This window comes from Zootermopsis nevadensis, unplaced genomic scaffold (genome assembly GCF_977971745.1).
Source record: "Zootermopsis nevadensis isolate Lab colony 2312 unplaced genomic scaffold, Znev_1.0 Znev_ptg000002l, whole genome shotgun sequence".
In the NCBI taxonomy this organism is placed as follows: domain Eukaryota; kingdom Metazoa; phylum Arthropoda; class Insecta; order Blattodea; family Termopsidae; genus Zootermopsis; species Zootermopsis nevadensis.
Genome location: NW_028259134.1, coordinates 20,084,767 through 20,103,199, shown reverse-complemented (window position 1 = coordinate 20,103,199; position 18,433 = coordinate 20,084,767). Strand labels below are relative to the sequence as shown.

At 39.9% G+C, this 18,433-nt stretch overlaps 1 protein-coding gene across 2 annotated transcripts; it reads right to left on the bottom strand.

Annotated features, from left to right (window-relative positions):
* Window positions 1-1,305: 1,305 nt before the first annotated feature.
* Window positions 1,306-18,285, bottom strand: LOC110841032 (FK506-binding protein 15). 2 transcript variants are annotated; one of them, XM_087355757.1, is made up of 18 exons: window positions 17,956-18,285; window positions 17,657-17,866; window positions 16,411-16,555; window positions 14,447-14,545; window positions 13,900-14,055; window positions 12,884-13,012; window positions 11,933-12,054; window positions 11,457-11,628; window positions 10,553-10,738; window positions 10,073-10,315; window positions 9,113-9,294; window positions 8,924-9,041; window positions 7,189-7,306; window positions 5,652-5,809; window positions 5,294-5,410; window positions 4,075-4,227; window positions 2,623-3,120; window positions 1,306-2,244 (listed from the first exon to the last, which is right to left on the bottom strand). In XM_087355757.1, the coding sequence occupies exons 1-18, from the start codon at window positions 17,997-17,999 to the stop codon at window positions 2,173-2,175; spliced, it is 2,922 nt and encodes a 973-aa protein (XP_087211883.1). In that variant the 5' UTR covers window positions 18,000-18,285; the 3' UTR covers window positions 1,306-2,172. The 2 variants fall into 2 exon arrangements, with proteins under 2 accessions (XP_087211883.1, XP_087211892.1); XM_087355766.1 differs by lacking the exons at window positions 16,411-16,555; window positions 17,657-17,866; window positions 17,956-18,285 and adding an exon at window positions 14,675-15,259.
* Between the last annotated feature and the right edge of the window lie 148 nt (window positions 18,286-18,433).

Genomic DNA, 18,433 nt, shown 5'->3' with positions numbered 1-18,433 from the left:
GGCAAGGCTTACATCTTTGGTGTCTATCGAAGAAATTTTTCAAAGTCCATTGCGCACGTCATATTTTTACATTTTTATTAGCTAATGGGAGAATTTTTTTCTCAGTGCACGTAAGTTTTTCTTAACTTCTGCCATTTTTCTGCTGTACAAACGTGGGCTCTTTTTTCTGTCTCTCTGTCATAGCCTCATTTTTTCATATATTATATTTATTATTATTATTATATTTTGAACGGCTTTAGGGAGGAAGTCTAAGCAAGCCAGGAAATTGTTCTAACTCCAGACTGAGAGAGCTTTTTAACAATTTAATTTTAAATTGATATGCAATTTCTTTAGATATTGGAGCTTGCGCTGTTTGGTTTTTTACAGCCGGTTTCTCTACATCAGGATGAATTGACCGGTGCAACTTAACTAACGCTGTTGAAGTCACCTCAAGCCTAACTCGCAAACCTTGGTGGTGGTGGTCTATGGAAGAACACTGCGACTCACCCAGCACAAAACACCACACCTAACCTGCAGCTGTCAAGTCCCGCGCACAGTCCTGGCATTGAACCAGACAGTCTTCGAAACATCAACTTACAGCTCCTATGATGGGAACGCTCGACGCTAACCCCAGCAGCTGTTTGTCCTTGCACATATATATCTATCAATCACTCTGTGTATGTACACCCACATACTATATATACAGTATATATATATGTACATATTCTATATATTACTACTATACTTATACCATATACCCTACGAATTTACATTATCTTTAAAAAATTTACCATTTAAAAATTTTGTTTTATCCGATGTAAACATTACTTATTCATTTAAAGAAATATTTTTATTTGATTCCAAGTTGTAGTTTCTTCCTAATTTAACATTATCGTAAAATGAATTATAAACCGAGTCTTTTTATTAGTCTTCCGACATTTTCGACTATCAAACCGTCCTTCTGTCCGGTATGGGTCGGATAATCGCAAATGAACTTCATTTTTGAACTACAAGTCAACATCACAATTTGTGTTTCGAACTTACTTCATTTGTTTCACCATTATAAATATATTCAGGACGTGGGTGACTTCCTGGTGGACACAATTCCTATTCTACCAGCTTGAGCAAAAATACTAGACAAGCAGTCATTTCATGATGTCACCCAGTGATATTAAGTAATAGGCAAACAGGGGTGCCAATGCATTTGCCATACGAAAGAAATATACAGTGTACACACGAACAGGTAGAGTATCAGACTGCCAGATGCCACGATGCTTGTCGGAAGAGACAGATGATCCAAAAGGAAGAAGAATAAAAACAAGTGACTGACATTAAAGTAACTTTACTTTATTTTCTCGTATGAAACGCGTAGATGCACGTCAATGACGACGTGTGGAACAAACTGTAGCCCTGAACAACGATGAAGGAACTTTGACATTTCCTATGAATCTTCAGTTTAATTCAATTAATTATATTTTTACCAAATTGTAGTTAGCACTTCTTAATTCTGAAATTTTGCTTATTGGTGAATACAGGCAACATTTGTCCTTACCTTAGATTCACATGTGGACGTCTATAACAGATATACAGCTGTATTGTTTAACGACTCTCGGATATAACCGAAAGCTAAACAATGATTAAAGAACGTCTGCTTATTTAGAGTTCCCTTGAAGTAATTAAGTTAAAAACGCCTGAATTGTAAAACTGTGTCAAGAATTAATTCTGCCAATTGCTTAGCAATCTATTTTTAAGTTTCCAACATTACAACATTCTATGTTTGTGTCGTTCAAGTACGCAATTTGTCAATTCTTAACTCCACTCTTTCTGGCATTCTTCTATCGAGATATTTTGTAACATTTATTTTCATAATATTGATTTCAATCGTTTAATTTTCCAAGCCTTAGGACAAAAATTGGTGAATTAATTTATCAAAAGAAGTTTAACTTCCCTCAATTAGGCCCACGAGCTTGGCTGTATGACATGTGTACATTACACGAAATTATTCTTCAATGATATAAACAAACACCATCTTTCAGGAAGAAAACTACGTAACTGTTACCACCGATCCACAGAACACACATAGGAAACAAAAAAGAAATAAGACAGGACAAGTTCAAGTTTCCTCACAAAGTGAAAACACCACAATCAAATTAATGTAGTCCAGTTTTTCTGCTACTTTGATATCCATCGCCTTTAGCTAAGCCAATCATCATCGTCGTCATCATCATCAAACAGTGGTGGTGGGGGTGGCTGTGGTCTCCAACTCTGAAACATAACGAGAATTTTTTTTACCGTTTCCACTAGACCGGCCTCGATGAAACACGACTGAACTTTCTATTGTACGTAATTCATCTACATATTAACCCTCTGAAGCTGACACTCACCCAAATATTCAATTCCTACTACAAAGGAAAGATACATCACCATTAAAAGATCAATCTGTTAAAGGAGTTTGGGGAAATAATAGTTCCTCCTCCAACCAACAAATGCATTCTGTGGCAAGACGCAGAGTTACTTACTGTTAGAGTAGGTGGTGCATATAATTACCATTATTTTATAACCAAAGAGCCTGGATATTCTTGCAGTAACTGTGTTAAACCTGTACATGCAGGGCAATGGTCCAAGTACATATCAGAAACTCACACTTTCCAAAGAAGATTCTTGTGAGTGTCTGTCCTTCTCTTTACCATCTTCTGCTGGACCAGTGATGTCACCACCATCTATCATTGCTGCTGCTGCTGCTGCTGCTCCAGCTGGAGTGGTTGCCTCTCCAGCACAATCTTGTTTCTGAGCATCTGAGTCAGCCTGTTTTTCCACCAAACTCCCTCTCTTCAGTTCTTCAGTATCATTTCCTTTTTTCTCCTGTCTGTCACTTATGGTTTCAGCCAAGCAAGATGCTGCTATCCCCAATTCTGGATTTTGTATGGGCTTGCTCACACTGTTAGATTCCTCTCGTGCTGAAAGTCTGTCTGCACTGCTGCTTTCTACCGTACTCACTCCGTTTCCTGTTTCGGAGGCAACGGTGACCGCCGCGGGCTCAACGACTTGTGGGGTAACTGCTGGGGCGTGTCTACCGTGTGCAGTATCAGTAGGATGCTCTGATGTTGATGACTTTATCTCAATATATTTCAGTGTTACATCCTGAAGGTAAAACCAAAGAAAAGTTTCTGAAATGTGCACCTTATCCGTGTAATTGTCTGACGCTTATTGTGCTCCAATAACAGATATTGATGAAATTATATCTACAATTAATTCCAAAAGATACTTCAAATCACACTGACTGTGACTTTACTGAAAAACATTTTAAAAGTACCAAATTTACCTCAGTACAATTTTCATCCTTCTGAGTTGCAATAAAATAATTTTAAAAAGTGTAACAGTACACATATCTTGGCTTCTACAAAACACAAAGTTTTCTAATGTTATCTGCTGTGAATAATATTTTATTGGTCCATCCATCCAAACTAATTCTGCTGTACACAGTGTCAACACAAGAAATAAAAAATCAGCTTCGTAGACCAGTTGCCAACCTCTCATGTTTTCAGAAGAGTGCATATCAAACTTTTCAACAGTCTACCATCAAGTCTCACAAGTCTTGTGAACAAAAAGGCGAAACTTAACATAGCATTAAAAAGATACTTAATTACACACTCCTCTTACTCTGTCAATGAGTTTATGTTGTTTACAAATAAGTGATAAATTTTCTTCTGTGTGTAATGGGTATATCTATTTGTAGCTTTGTTTTGTACTACGTGAAATTTATATAATAGTATGAATTGTACTTTATAATATGTATTGTATTATTATTATGACTTTTTCCACATCCTATTGTCATCTGACTGTCTAATGGATCCATGGAATGTAATAAAATATTATTATTCAGGCTTGGTACTTCAGAAGTTCATAATACCCTCATATCAGAATACTGAAAACATGAATGTATGAATACGGCAAGGAGGTGACCGACATCTTCGTAAAACTTGGTTATTATAAGAGGGCAGACAGCATGCATCATGATTGGCAGTTTTAAAAACAAATGAAACAAGATACACGTCAAGTAAACGAACTAATTTTGCGTATATGGCCTTAACTTACCCGCAAAGTAGCCATAAGTGTCTGTCTGATTTTTAAGCCATCATACGATGCCTCTGGCACAAACTGAGGTTGCAATGTGTGGTACACCAGGTTCATCACTTTCTTCACTTCCGCCATCACATTGGGGACAGCTGGACCAGACGAACCATGAGGCTGTGACCATAATGCAGATTATTTAAACGATTCTTACAAATTAGATTCCCACCTCCAAGAAAACAATTATATCAATGCCAGTTAACAAATTTTAAGAAGACAATCACTATTTATACCAGAGAAAAATCAATATCCAAACATATACCAAGTTACTGATGTTAAAACAAAAGGATATTGAAAGTCAAGCACAAAGGGAATTATATAGACCTACGAGAAGGAACAAAAGACTGAAGAAAACTGCATAATCAGAAGCTTCATAATTTCTAATACACTAAACAGTTAATTAACTAATCAGGGTAAGATCTTTCTCGAAAAGATAACAGACACTCACCTAGTCAAGAATTCCCTACTAAAGTAGAATACTATTCTACTACTACACAATACCAGAACCCAGAATAAAAGACCTGAAAATTCCTACATTTTTTTTATCTTCATTGTAATTACTTCCTAATACCTGAAGTCTAACTTACATCAAACCTTACTTCTAATATCAAATTTTGAAGTTCTGAGTGAGCAATTGCTCACCAGTAATCATCATGAATTACAAATGTGCCTTGCAAGCTCAACAAAGTTCTATCTGCATGCACAGTTTTCTTGACTTGCTATACTTTAGAAAAGCTTCCCTTGTTCAATTTTTGAACTATCCTACTGTCTTGTGGAGAAATTCCCCACGTTTTGTAAATCTTTTATCCCATAAACATAGAGAACTGAATGACCAATATAGGGCAGATTAAATCCATCATGTACATATATTTAAAATCCTCAATGCCATGATGAAGTAAGTATTTAACAAAACTTAAACGACTGCAAGGTTAAATAGTGCCACATAAACTGAGATAATTATGTTATGTAAACTTAAAAGGACAGAAAGGAAGCACTTCTGTCCCACAGCTGAAATGCATTACCAGTAATTTAATCTGCTCAGTTCCCGTTACAAATCATAAACCAAATATCCTTGTCAGAGGAACCGTCCTATGCAGGTACAGTCCAGGACACATTTCTTCATTACCTATTTCTTTAACACCCATTTCAAGATTATGCGTGTATTCTAAGGACATGCAGCTACCTGCAATCCTCTCACTCTGTCCCTCAGTGCTGTGTTCTCCTGCTCCAGGGTGTGCACCTCATTGCTCCAAGTCTGCTGTTGAGATTCCAGATCCTTCCTGAGTTCTGTGATCTCTGCCTGAAATGTTACATGTTGGCAACATAACTAAGAGCCATTTCATTTTGATTTTATACTTTATTCTTGATTTAACTGTACATGTATTTCGTATGTTAGATCTCAGTCTGGACGACCGGGGTTCAATCTCAGGCAGAGGATTACAATCCCTATCTGTTAGGCCCCATGGCTGACTAGCTGCTGAGACTAGATAGGAGGGAGAGAGGAAAACCCACATATCATCGCCTTGTTACGATAACAGTACCTGGTAAGACTTGGTAAGCTCGTTCATCTGAAGCTCATGGCCATGTACCTCTTCCTGTAACTGTTGCCTGGACTCTAGCAACTTCTTCTCAAGTTCGTCTTTGATAGCCTGCAGGTCTGCAACTGACTTGCTGTAAGACTGCATCAGCTGTTCCTGTTCTGTGAACACACAACCTGAATTCAGGAAATGTGGAGGTTTGCTAACATAACCTCACACTAATAACCATGCAACTAAGTGGCACAACTAACTAACTAGATGGCTTAGGGAACCCGAAAGTTCATCACTGAATTAACCAAAGCCCTCGAACAGTCCCTGTCCTGGGCCAACTAAATCAAGTCGCCTTCAACTCCTATCTCCCACAGATCGCGTCCTCCTATCTACGTCTAGGCCTCCCCAGATGTCTCTTCCCATCAGGCTTCCCAACCAATACCCAGTGCAGACCTCTTGCCCCATCCATACGTGCCACATGCCCCGCCCATCTCATTCTTCTTGACTTAATCACCCTGACAATATTGGAGGAAGAGTACAAATTTTTAAGCTCATCATTATGCAGTTTTCTCCATGTCCCATCCTCTTCTCTCCTAGGCCCAACACCCTATTCTCAAACACCTGCAATCTATGTTCCTCCCTGAGAGTGACAGACCAAGTTTGCACCCATACAAAACAACAGGCAAAATTATTTTTTTTGTATCTTTTAATCTTTAGGATCTTAGAAATCAGACAAGAAGACAAAATATTTTGAACTGCAAAGTAGCAAGCATTTACAGAATTTAGCCTCCTCCTAATTTCCTTGTGAATATCATTTTCACTTGTTGTTCACAAATATTTTAACTTTGTCTTATTTTCAGGGGATTTATTAGCCACCCTAACATGATTTTGCCCACCTGTCTGCTGACAGGATACTAACATGTCGACTAAGTGGCATAAAATACATAATTAAGAGTTATACTGGTGGTTCCAGTTCACGACAGTTTGCATATGTAATCCTATGTAATGACAACGATGGATCCAATTACAACACAGAAAATAGTATACATGATGCAGCTTTCAACATGATGGATGTGGCTGAACACGTGTCCAGTGCATATTATAACATAAACTTAAAGAATGCTGTCCTATGACTTTATAGCAATTAGTGGAAAAAAATATGACATGGAAATCATACATTAAATGTGTAGCAACAGCTGTCAGATGCACTGATTGCACCTGACAAAGGGTTTTATTCTTTTAAAAATGAAGTGCTATGGTTCTTAGCTGTCTGCATTCAAAATGACCGTTTCATCAACTAGACAAACCTCTTGCTACCATCCAGAAAATCATCAAAATTGCTAGCCAACATATCTAGTTCCTACAAATCTGACCATTACAGTTCTCCCAGAGTTCAAGCGTTGTGTTTATATGGGAACTTGGTCTAATATCTAAGTCACTGAAAGCTGCAGTCTGTCTAGCTTTGGCAAACCAAGTCCACTCAACATGACATCACGTCCACAAAACATTGTGATTTTGCAGTCGGTCTGGTGCATGTGATAGAGCTTACCTTGCACAATCTGCTTGCTATTCTCAAGCTCCAACTGCTGCTGCTTCAGCTGTGACGACATGGCTGATACCTCCTCACTCAGCCCCTGTCCTGCTTCACCTGCACTAGCAACCTGGAGCTGCAACAATAATCAAGCATTGTACATTGCATTTTACTACTTACAGTGCAACTAGCAACAAAAAAAACTTCATTCTATCACATCGTTCAGATACTTCTCCCACAATGTGTAAATGTGGAACATTTTCTTAGTAAAACAGGACAAAATGGTAGGCATTGTTAGATTTTTCTCTTCTAATCTCTTCATGTATTTAACAACCACTTTTAAATTTTCAACACATATCCAACATGTTCTGTACAAATAATATATTTGTAAAGTTACTTGATCTCAGGTCGTAGTAAAGCATTTATTTCATCACTGAAATCACATTAACAGAAAACAATTCTTGCTGAATAGAGTACCCAACAGTGGCGGCTAATCCGTAAGAGCTGCGGCACTCCCTATAATTTTTTTAAAAATTGAAACATTTATTTTTTGTGTTTATATAATTTGTAACACTTTATTTCCTCTATATCATTATTTTAATATTGCCCTTTACGTTGTCATTATCCGCTAATCGGCCGAACTGACGGTAAATCCGCGGGCGAGGAGCGTGAAGCATAACGGGGCTATCGTCCGTCTGCGAGGATTTCAGCGCGGGTAGCCGGTCAAAAGTAGGGAGCGCGGCCGGCGGTGGAGTGAGGGGCAGTTCACTGGTACGGCGCGTATCAGAGCTGCAGTCCCCGCAGCCGGCTTATAGTAACCACGCTTGCCCGGTACCACGTGCTTTAGACTGGTTTCTGTATCACGACCTGTTTCGTGGTTATTGTTAATGAGTGTTCAATAATTCTGTGTGCTGACTATTTTTTGTTCTGATAATGACAATGAGCAAAGGAAGTGTATCATAGCTATGGCAAATTACTTATTCTAAATTGTCTTCGAGTGAAAAAAGTGATGTAAAAAATCATGGCCGCCCTCTTCCGGACTTACAAATATTTAAAACATCGTCAAGCACGTATGGGTTTTCTCCTGATGTAAATTTAGTTTTTAATTAATTTATATTGTTATGTGTTGAAAAACTATTCTGAGTTTCCCCCCTCACGCAGTACTACCACTGCTCAGACTCACGAGCTGCCACTGATCCCAATCTTCTTCCTTGCACATCATCTTGGTTTCTATACCTACTGACATGTTCACCTGACAAAATCCTTCATGTATAAGAATGTAATATGGGAAATATATACAGATTTACAATTTATTTCCAAAAGTAAGATGAAGAAAGTATGCAAACTATTCAAAAGAAAAACAGGTAATGAGAATTAGTCCAATCTCCCAGAGTAGCCCCTTCATGAAATTCAAATATAATGTACCTCAGCTCTTCAACCAACTGCAGACAGCAAACTGACCGCCACTTCAGGATCCAACACTCACTTTTACAACTCAAGATTAAATGTTTATATACCTCATAGTGTTCAAAAGCACCCATTTTTAAAATGTGTCACTCCTCCCATAAAATTGTGCATGTAGTTCTTGTTTCCACCATTCTTACTACATGTCCTGTTCAATTTAACCTTAGACACAACACACACAGTAAAACTGCTAATTTTCTTTGGAAAAGATACTTTCCGTTGGTCCTTGCATCTGGAGTGGATCAAGTACAGACTTTAGAGGCCAACTGGGAATGCTCAGAACACTTACTTCTAATGAGCTAGCACGAGAAACAGCTTCACTCAGGTTGGCACTAAGTTTCACCTTCTCCTGCTGAAGCGTGAGAACAAGTGCCTGCAGTGGCATATCATGGTGCTGCTCCAGGTACCTGCAACAGAACAAATATGACAGCCTCATATTTTCCCCTCAGCTTCCAGTAGCACTTTCACAGACACTCACTTCTGGTTAGAGTGCAGCAGCTCATATATCTTCTCATTCTGTAGATCTATCTTCCCTCGCTTCTCCACCAGCTCTGCCCGTAGCTGCTCATTCTCACTGACAAGCTTCTGAATGCTTAGCAACAGAGTTGATGGCTCCATAAGGCCACTCATAGTTGGCAACGAGTGCCGCATGCCCTCCAGCTGCGGACATCAACAGGTGCTTATAAATCTGCACTTAGTGTATGTGCGTGCATGCGCACGTGTAAATTTAAATATGTGCAACCAAAATATTTATAACAGAAACTACATTCACACTGTCACTGTCAGCCCATTACAATATTAACATCATTCTGAGTCTGAAGTTTGTATACTTCAGCCATGAGCATTTTGAATTAAGGTTTTAGAGTAACTATGTGGTACTTGGTCAAAAAATTCCATCCAGTTTTGGAATCCAAAAATTCATCAAGAGCTAATCACTGGACCCTAGTCCAAGCCACTTCAGCACCTCACCATCCGATTTCCTAAGGTCTACCTTCCTTCAATCTATGATCCAGTCACCTACAGTGGTCTCTCACATGAGGTTTTAAAATAAAAATGTTTCACACATTTCTCCCCTTGCAAGTGTGCTGTGTGTCCTGTTCATTGTTTTTGATTTAATTATCCTGACAATGGTATGTACAGTGAACTTTGTAATGCTCCTTATTATGTAATTTTCTCTCTTTAATTTGAGGACTCTCCACAAAAGTTTCTTCTCAAACACCCACTATATTTGTTCTTCCTACAACAGACCTACTCGGTCAAAAACACGACCAGTGCAACGCTGGCTGGAACAGGTATGCAGCAAATCATCAGCTCCGTAACGCAGAGGTATAACCGAGACTGAAAGACAAGATGTTCCGTCTCCCATGCATATCCTAAGCTACAAACTTTGAAACATGAGAGATCTCTGTATTCAAAAGCCAGCAACGTTGGTGCTGACCTTCATCAACACCTGATCCACCTTGTCTGCCACCTTGGACATTCCCATGCGGACCTCAGAGTTGTGGGTTCGTGTTTCAGCTACGAACACTGACAGGTGGGAGTCAGGCGAGGAAATGGCTGGTGGTGTGTTTACAGCAGTAGGGGGCATGGGGAACACCTGTTGGGAACCAACTGCTTGCTGGGCCACCAGCGGGTAGAGCTGACCCTGTGACTGTATATATGTCACTGAACCATCTGCTCTCTGCAACAATAACAAGACAGTGACAGAACATACGTGTGTGTGTAGGATTGTGTATATAAAATATAAGCCAAAAGTGTCCTATATTTACCAGAACTGAACATGGAAGGACAGGACAAGGAAAGGAAGACGTGAACTGCCTCAGGATAGGCACTTAGTTACAGAGCACCAAAACTTAAATTTCATGAAAATGCATCTGACAAGCGTAGAGCAATGAATGAGACGCATTTTAAAGTGTACCATGAACTGGTGTGGCTGCAGAGAGACAGGAGTGGGCTGGTACACGGCCAATTGCTGAGGCAACATCCCACCTGACATCATTACATTCTGAGCAGATGATGCAGGCTGTGACTTTGACTGGCGCATCTTGATGGGTGCCTTGCTGACCACAGATGGAGCAGTATCTCCAGGGCCACTCAGCTCCTCCTGTAAGATCATCATTCGTGCAAATCAGACACGAGCGGTCGCTTCCACAGGCACTCAGACTACTCACGTTTCTTTCACTCAATGCACTGACTCCAGGAATAAACTTGCATGGAAGCACATCAATACTGCAGAATAGTATTCATAATAATCTTAAGGAAACAGAAACAGTCATATGCAACGTCAGTATATAAAAGAGGTGATAAAACAGATGAGCAAAATGGATGTAGAGCTGAATGATCACTCTAGATAATGTAGTCTGCGTGAAACAAATAAAGCAAAAGTGCAGAAAGAAACCCACATGACCTTCGTAGGCTTCGACAGTGTCCCAGAGAAAAGTTACAGTAAGCAATAAGATACATGAAAATGAAAAATGAAGAAAACATGTACAATACAAAAGCTCAACTGAAAATTATAAATTATTAACAGGAAAAAATATGAACACTATCATTTAATATTTATTTGTGAGTAAAATAGGCTTCAAATTAATAGTACAGGAAATGCTGTGATTCCTCACTGTTGCAGGTGATTAAACATTACTTGTACAAGGTAAAGAGGATAAAGAAATATATAATGAGGAAATAATAGGAAAACTAAGAGAGACATATAAAAAAAGTCTTAACAACAACTTCAATTAAGCAGAATACTTGTGTGTGGAAAATGCAGACACAGGAGGACTCATTGAAAAGTGTGACACTTTTAGAGAACTGTGAGAACTTGCCTCTGTCTCTTCAGAGTCACTGGGGTTATACACAATGGCCCCCTTCAGGGGTAGAGTCGCTTGTCCCATCCTTGCCATGCGGGAGATGATGCTTGCTTTGTTAGTCTTTGGGCTGTTAGTAAGAGCTTCTGATATGGATGTCCCGCGGGCCTTTATACTTGTATCATCGTTGCTGCAATAAACAAAATAACTATACTTACATGGGCCAGAACATGTTTCTAGATGGTGATAGTGGCTTGCATAGGTAGCTCAGGCGGGGGAGAAAAGAAATGTGTACAGAATTTTCATGAAAAAACAAATGGAACACGGAAAAGGAAGAGGTGACAAGATAACATTAAAACTAATTTAAATGAACTGTCTCAGAGTATGAGCAATTATGGGTTTCATTGTCACTGATGTTGAACTCCTAGATTCTGTTATCAGAGAGTCAGTCAGCTGGTTGGTTGTTTTAAGACCATGATTTCCATTGTATGTACCTGGAGTCTAAAGCACTCTCCCCACTGTCAGTGAGGGACGGCATGTTCCCAGACTTGATACGTCCCACATCTACCTCCAGCACGATGCTAGCATCAGCAGGAACTGTGCCTTTCCAAGGGCCCTACAACACATGCAAGAACTACAGCAATGAATTGCTAAGGAGGACCCTTACATACTCACTTCTGTATAAACACACCGTTGCCCTGGATTTGACTATTTTACGATACCATATCTATTACTGACGTTACATGTTCGATGACCTACGGTATGATCATGAATGATGAAAATTATAACCCATCTTGTACTACCTCAGCACTGACCTGGACGTGATGAGGAATACCACAAAACACCATAGAAATGATAACTCATCTTTTGGCCACAATTAACCAGGCATCTAAATAAAAAGCAGAAGTACTGACCACTATACCACCATATCGGAGAACTGGAAGGGAAGAGAACTAGCCATAAGATAAAGGACCATATTAAGATAGACCTTAAGGAAATAATGGGCGTAGGTATGGACTTTATTCAACTGATCTGGGCTAGGGTCACGTGGTAGACTGTCGTGAACCTTTGGGTTCAACAGAAACCAGGAAATTTTGTTACTACCTGACTGACCATTAGCTTCTCAGTAAGGCCTATGCCTCATGGAATGAGTCGAAACAGCAGAGTTACACTTTGCATTTATTTTCTTTTATATAATGCAAACAAAAAATCTGAACAGTCTCCCCGTCTCTTTGGCCTTCAAGGTCCCGAGAGTCTGTTCAAGTGGGTTAACCATCTCATTCCTATCATCTATTTATCCATTTAGAGAACACATATTTACATCTTGTAATACGAGGGTCACTCCAGAAGTAACGCAACATATTTTTTTAAAAATTCAATTCTTATTTTACAACTTTGCTATTCACACAGTGGATAGGTACAGCCTTTAGGAACTAAAATCTCACCACAAGGAATGGTGGCAGCATTATCATACGCTTGCACCCCTTAGCAACCCCAAGTAGCCCCTCTTCCCAGCTCCCCTTCCTCAGTTTCGCTCGTTGCGGCTTCTCGGACTTTGTGGTGTTCGCCACCTCCTGTAACGCATATCTTCGATATTAAACAAGCATGTTACATCAAATGAGAGAGTGTTTATAGGAAGCAACCATGTTTACCTACAGAGAATAAAAAATACATTACAAGAACTGTGAATGCACAATATGGCTGCCTATAGTATGCAGTCCTACTTTGTACTTAAAAGACAGTGTTTACAGATTCTAATCTTCTTTAATGGGCCACAGTCTCCTATGCTTCCTATTTTCATAGTACACCCACTCCAACCGATCTGATCAAGTAAAAATTAATTTTTTGGCATTCTCATGTCAGTGCTGGCATCAGAAAATCTTTTCTTTTGCTTATGATTCCATACTATCGTCAACCACTGCCTTTCACTCATTCTATCTACATGGTTATTCCATCTTCTATCTCTTCAACTGTATTATAGATTAAGCTTTCTCACATTTCTTTAGACTAATCCTGTACACACACAGCACAGTATAAACTGATTCTAATTATTCTCTCCTACCTGTGGATATTGACAAATAATGGAAAATGAAGGCAGCTACAACACTAATTACTTAATACAAAGAGGGAAATGTGGAAGGGGAAGACTAAAATTATGGAAGGAATATGGAGATTGGAAAGATAGAGTCATGGAGCCTAAGAATAATGTCAAGAAATAAAAAAGGTATTCTGAATGAGAAGAACATACAAGAAACAGAGAACCCAAAGATGTGGAATAAATATGTCACTGCTGATCTATGGACAGATCTCAAAACACACTAAAAGCACTTTAAATACCATTGTAATTACCTTTAAAATACAACAATTTCAAATAATGAAATGTGATTAAATGATCACCAGGAGATATCAACAGCAACATCCCTTTTACAAAGCAACGATAGTTCGTAACGAGCGGACACACCTGACCCAGCATGCCAGCCGTCAGAGGATACGCGATGTAGCAGACGTCAACGACATCGCCTTCGCCTGCTGCAGATCCTACCCCAGACAATAGATCCTGCACCACAAGTTTGTGATCAGTCTGGTCTGCCACTGCATTCACACGGGCCAACCCCACCTGAAATATTATGAGCTTCACTTAGCAGACATATGAGCCGGGATAGCTCAGTCAGTATAGCGACTAGCTACGGGCTGGACGACCGGGGTTCGATCCCCGACGTGGGCAGAGGATTTTTCCTCTAGCCTCTGGGTCCTGACCGGCTCTGGGGCCCACCCAGCCTCCTCTACAATGGGTACCGGGGTCCTTTCCCGGGGGTAAAGCCGGCCGGGGCGTGATGCTGACCACTCACCCCCATCTAGTGCCGAGGTCAAGGAAGAGAGGAGCTATACCTCCACTCACCCCAAGCGCCTACATGGCGTATAGTGGGACAAACTTTATTTTATTTTACTTAGCAGACATGCACAAGGGCACAATACAGTCTCCTCAAAAATGTACCAGCTGTACTCACCTCTTTGGCAAACTCTACTGCATCATCGCTACTCTCAAACATCACCGACCAGTTCTGCATCTGATCATCATAAAATGTGGCATAATTGTTTGCTTGCACCTGAAACACAGCACATTCTGCTATGATTGTATCAGTCCGAACTGGTCTGTCTTCTACCGTGTGCAATCCTTATACTTATATATGTGGTAGAGCCAAAAAGATCCTAAATTTTTTCCTGTATGCGCTTACCTGTCATCGTGCCTGGTTTTATAGCAAACTGCCTTCAAAGTAGTTCCCTTCTCTCGTCACACATTTATGGTGCCTGCCACTGGCTCGAACCACTTCCGAAGACCTTCTCCCGTGGCCTAATATACCACCATCACGGCTTCTTTCACTTCTTCTGCCGACTGAAATTAGCATTCCCTCGGGAAAACTTTTATTCTTGACGGCACGTAGTACAAGTGGCTGGAAGGGCTAGATTTTGAGACTAAAGACATGACAGAAGCACAATGACCTTATACCATTCTTGGCCAGATATTCCCATGCCAAAACAGACTGTTAAGTTCCTGTATTATCAACGTGGAGCAGCAAGTGTCCAGACTTCCAAACTGAGGGCAGCTTCTTGTTGACAGCAAAGAATGTCTCTGAACACAATCTCATTCATGTAATGCACTTCCAGAATAAACTCAGGGTTGTTAAAGAACACCACTGGCCTTTCCTTTGGGGAATCAATCCCCAATAACTGTCAGCCCTCCTTGACACTTCTAATTCATATGTACACTGCAGCCCAACCAATGGCATTGTTCCTGCAGACTTCCCTGGTCATGTTGTAACTTCATGAGAATGTCTTGCCCAGACACACACAAAACTTATTGATCTCTCCCTCTTCAAACTGTGCCTCCAGATGCACCAAGTTCTGAAAATAACAAAATTCGCCGAACTCAACAGACTCATGTCAAATATTCTCTGTACACTAACTGAGTGTGTATGCTAAAATGAATTTCTGCTGACAATTTCCCCACATATCCAAGCATGCTCAGAAACGAAGACTCGTATAAGAACTGTGTTGTTCAACTCTGCTAAAAGAATTCGCAAACCTTTTGACTCTACCACATATATTACGCATTCCAGTGTCATGAAAAATATTTGATTTTCAATAATTTCTGCTTATATTCAACAGAGAGATCGTTCTTTCTTCCGCGGCCTGTAACGACCATTACAAATACTATGGAACGTGCGTCTGAAGAAGACACAAACAACATTATGCATATTCAAGATTTCTCTTAGCATCCACTGGACTAAAATAAACTTTGACCTTTCTAATAAATTTCATCTCTTGCACAAATCATTAAGGGCCAGGATAGTGTTTTCAACAAAGCGGTATGTAAAAGTGTGCGCAGGCAGAAGAAAATATGACATTGGAAAGATAGTACAAGATACTTCACATAAATGTAGACTATTGTGAGTAATGTTGCAAAACACTCAGAGACTAACAGCTAAAGTAATGGAATCTGTTTCAGTTCTTAAATGTGGTACATGTCATAGCAGAGCTTGAAATATGACTGAAATGCTAAGATTTACAATACTGAATGCCATGGAAATGACATGTACTTACTTCACCATCAGCTACTAATTCTGAACATTTCAAGAATATTCCCATTTCGTGGCAAGGGTAAAAAATGTAAAGAAACTCACAAATATAATACTTTTATTTTCATCACTCCTTTTAATTTGCGCCTTTATGCACACAGATGCAGGACATATGAGTATCACATGGGTTAAAGTATTAAATGGTCAGGCACTATGACCTTTATGCAAATTTAAAGACCACGCATATACGATTCAAAGTTCAGAAACAATTAGGAACTGCAATCAAGCAACAGTTATCAACTCTGTTCTTTGCAAATACCCTTATCACAGCTGTATAAATTTATGGACTGCTGTGCTTCTTACGCTGGTTTTTCTTTCTATCACTTTTGCCTCACCACAAACTGGAATGCGGATGAGATGCGTGCACTGGTGACATGTTGCTGCTTCCCCTTGTACAGCAGCAGCTGGTACGTCTGTGATGCTGCATTGCCAAGGACTGCTGCACCCAACTTCCCTTGAGCAATGTAGTTGCCATCTGCCCTGCAAAATCATAAAGCTTAAGAACATGTCTTCTTTCTGCCTCTTGCAAGTTTCCTTCACAGGCTATTTAATGTAACCAAAAGCATGGTTACCAGATTATATAGTAAAAGGGAAAACATCTCAGGTGTTGAGAAATCTGCAGCCTGGAGTGGTGGTTGTAAAACTGGAAGTCCACAGCAAGCTATACTGTCAAGAGGAATACAACAAACACTTTCTGTTGTAAATTTCAGAAAGTTACAATTCCATATGATGAGCTGGGGCAGCTCATTCAGAATAGTATCTGACTACAATTGGGGGCTCAATCCCCAGCAGGGTGTGCATCCAGTCCAGCTCTGGGGCCCAACCAGCCTCCTATCAAATGAGTACCAGGAGGCCTCTCCCCAGGGGCAAAGCATGGCCATAGCATGACACTATAATTCACCTATATCTAGTGCTGAGGTCAAGAATGAATAGGAGCTATACCTCTCCCCCCCCCCCTCCAAATACCTCCACAGAATTACTTTACTTTTACAGTTCCACTTTAAAGAACACATTAAATACATTAAGACAAAGAAGACCTGAATTGAAATGCCAAGTGCTCAGTGGTCAGAAATCACATAAAATTGGGGCTAGGCTTGAACATACGCATCAGAATTCCATTAGATAATTTGCACAGGAGACTGGGGTTTCAAAATCATCAGCACAGACACACAAAACTTTTTGTACCCATTTAAGAAAACAGTAATGCATACCTTGCAACCATGTGACCTTACTAACACAGTGAATGCAAATATTTTATGGAGGTGTTGCGAATGTGTATAGAGGAATGGAGAGCATTCTCAGCATCTGCTGTAATCAGGGTACATTTTTTAACATGCTTAGATTCTAGTTTTTGTAGTTCTACAAGTAGTCCAAATGTTTGAAAACTGACATTGCAGGAGGAGAAGACTCTTCCACCTTACGTGTTCAGCAATTTGCAGATACACAAACATGATGCACATCAGCCAACTCATTTGTCCAAAGTTCTTTTCACATAGTCTACCCAACCTACAGCCTTTGACACAGCATATTTTCACAAACACTATTATGTTTGTGGAACATAAAGGCAGACGTTACCCTTACAATTTATATGTGTGAACTGCCTTGACAGCAATGATACTCAATTTGGCTGATGACGGTGCAGTCTGCGAACTTGATTGTCCAACGGCTTGCCCCTTCACACTTTGACTTTCTGCACGCCCTTTCTTTGGTTGTTTTGGAGCAGTATACGTCAGAGACGTATTGCCCTCCTGCGATGATTTTCCAATCCCGAACAATGACGCAAGCTTGGAACTGCAACATTTCGACAGAAATCATAATGCCGCGAACGTGTGCAAATTTGCATTACAAAGAATGCCGGTTTGAAAGCAAGCTTCCCTCACCTGGAGCCCTGTGTGAAATCGTCATCATCATCTCCTCGAAACATGTTGAGATATGTTTAGGTTAAAGAAGTAACACTTCAATCTACGTACAAACCATAAAAATCAACCACGCTTCCACAATTAACACACCCATAACCATACCCCACATCAGTCAGATGATTGCAATTTGCACGGATTATCTTACTGTTCTCTTAGATTATACCAACATACACATTGGTAACTCAATGATGAAAGAACGCAACGGACCGACATCAGGAAGAGAAAATACGATTTCCAGTGTAATGACATGAAATCAGGGAATTGAACCTGATGATAGCTACATTGGACTGAAACATAGTCTAGTGAATGGAATGTGAACCGAGTATTAAGACTGAGGAACAAGAAAATCCAATAATCAAAATAGCCCACCGGGATGTTACTCTTTGGACAAGGGACAAGTTGGAATTAAACCATGGTTGGAGCCACTTCCAAGAGCTCA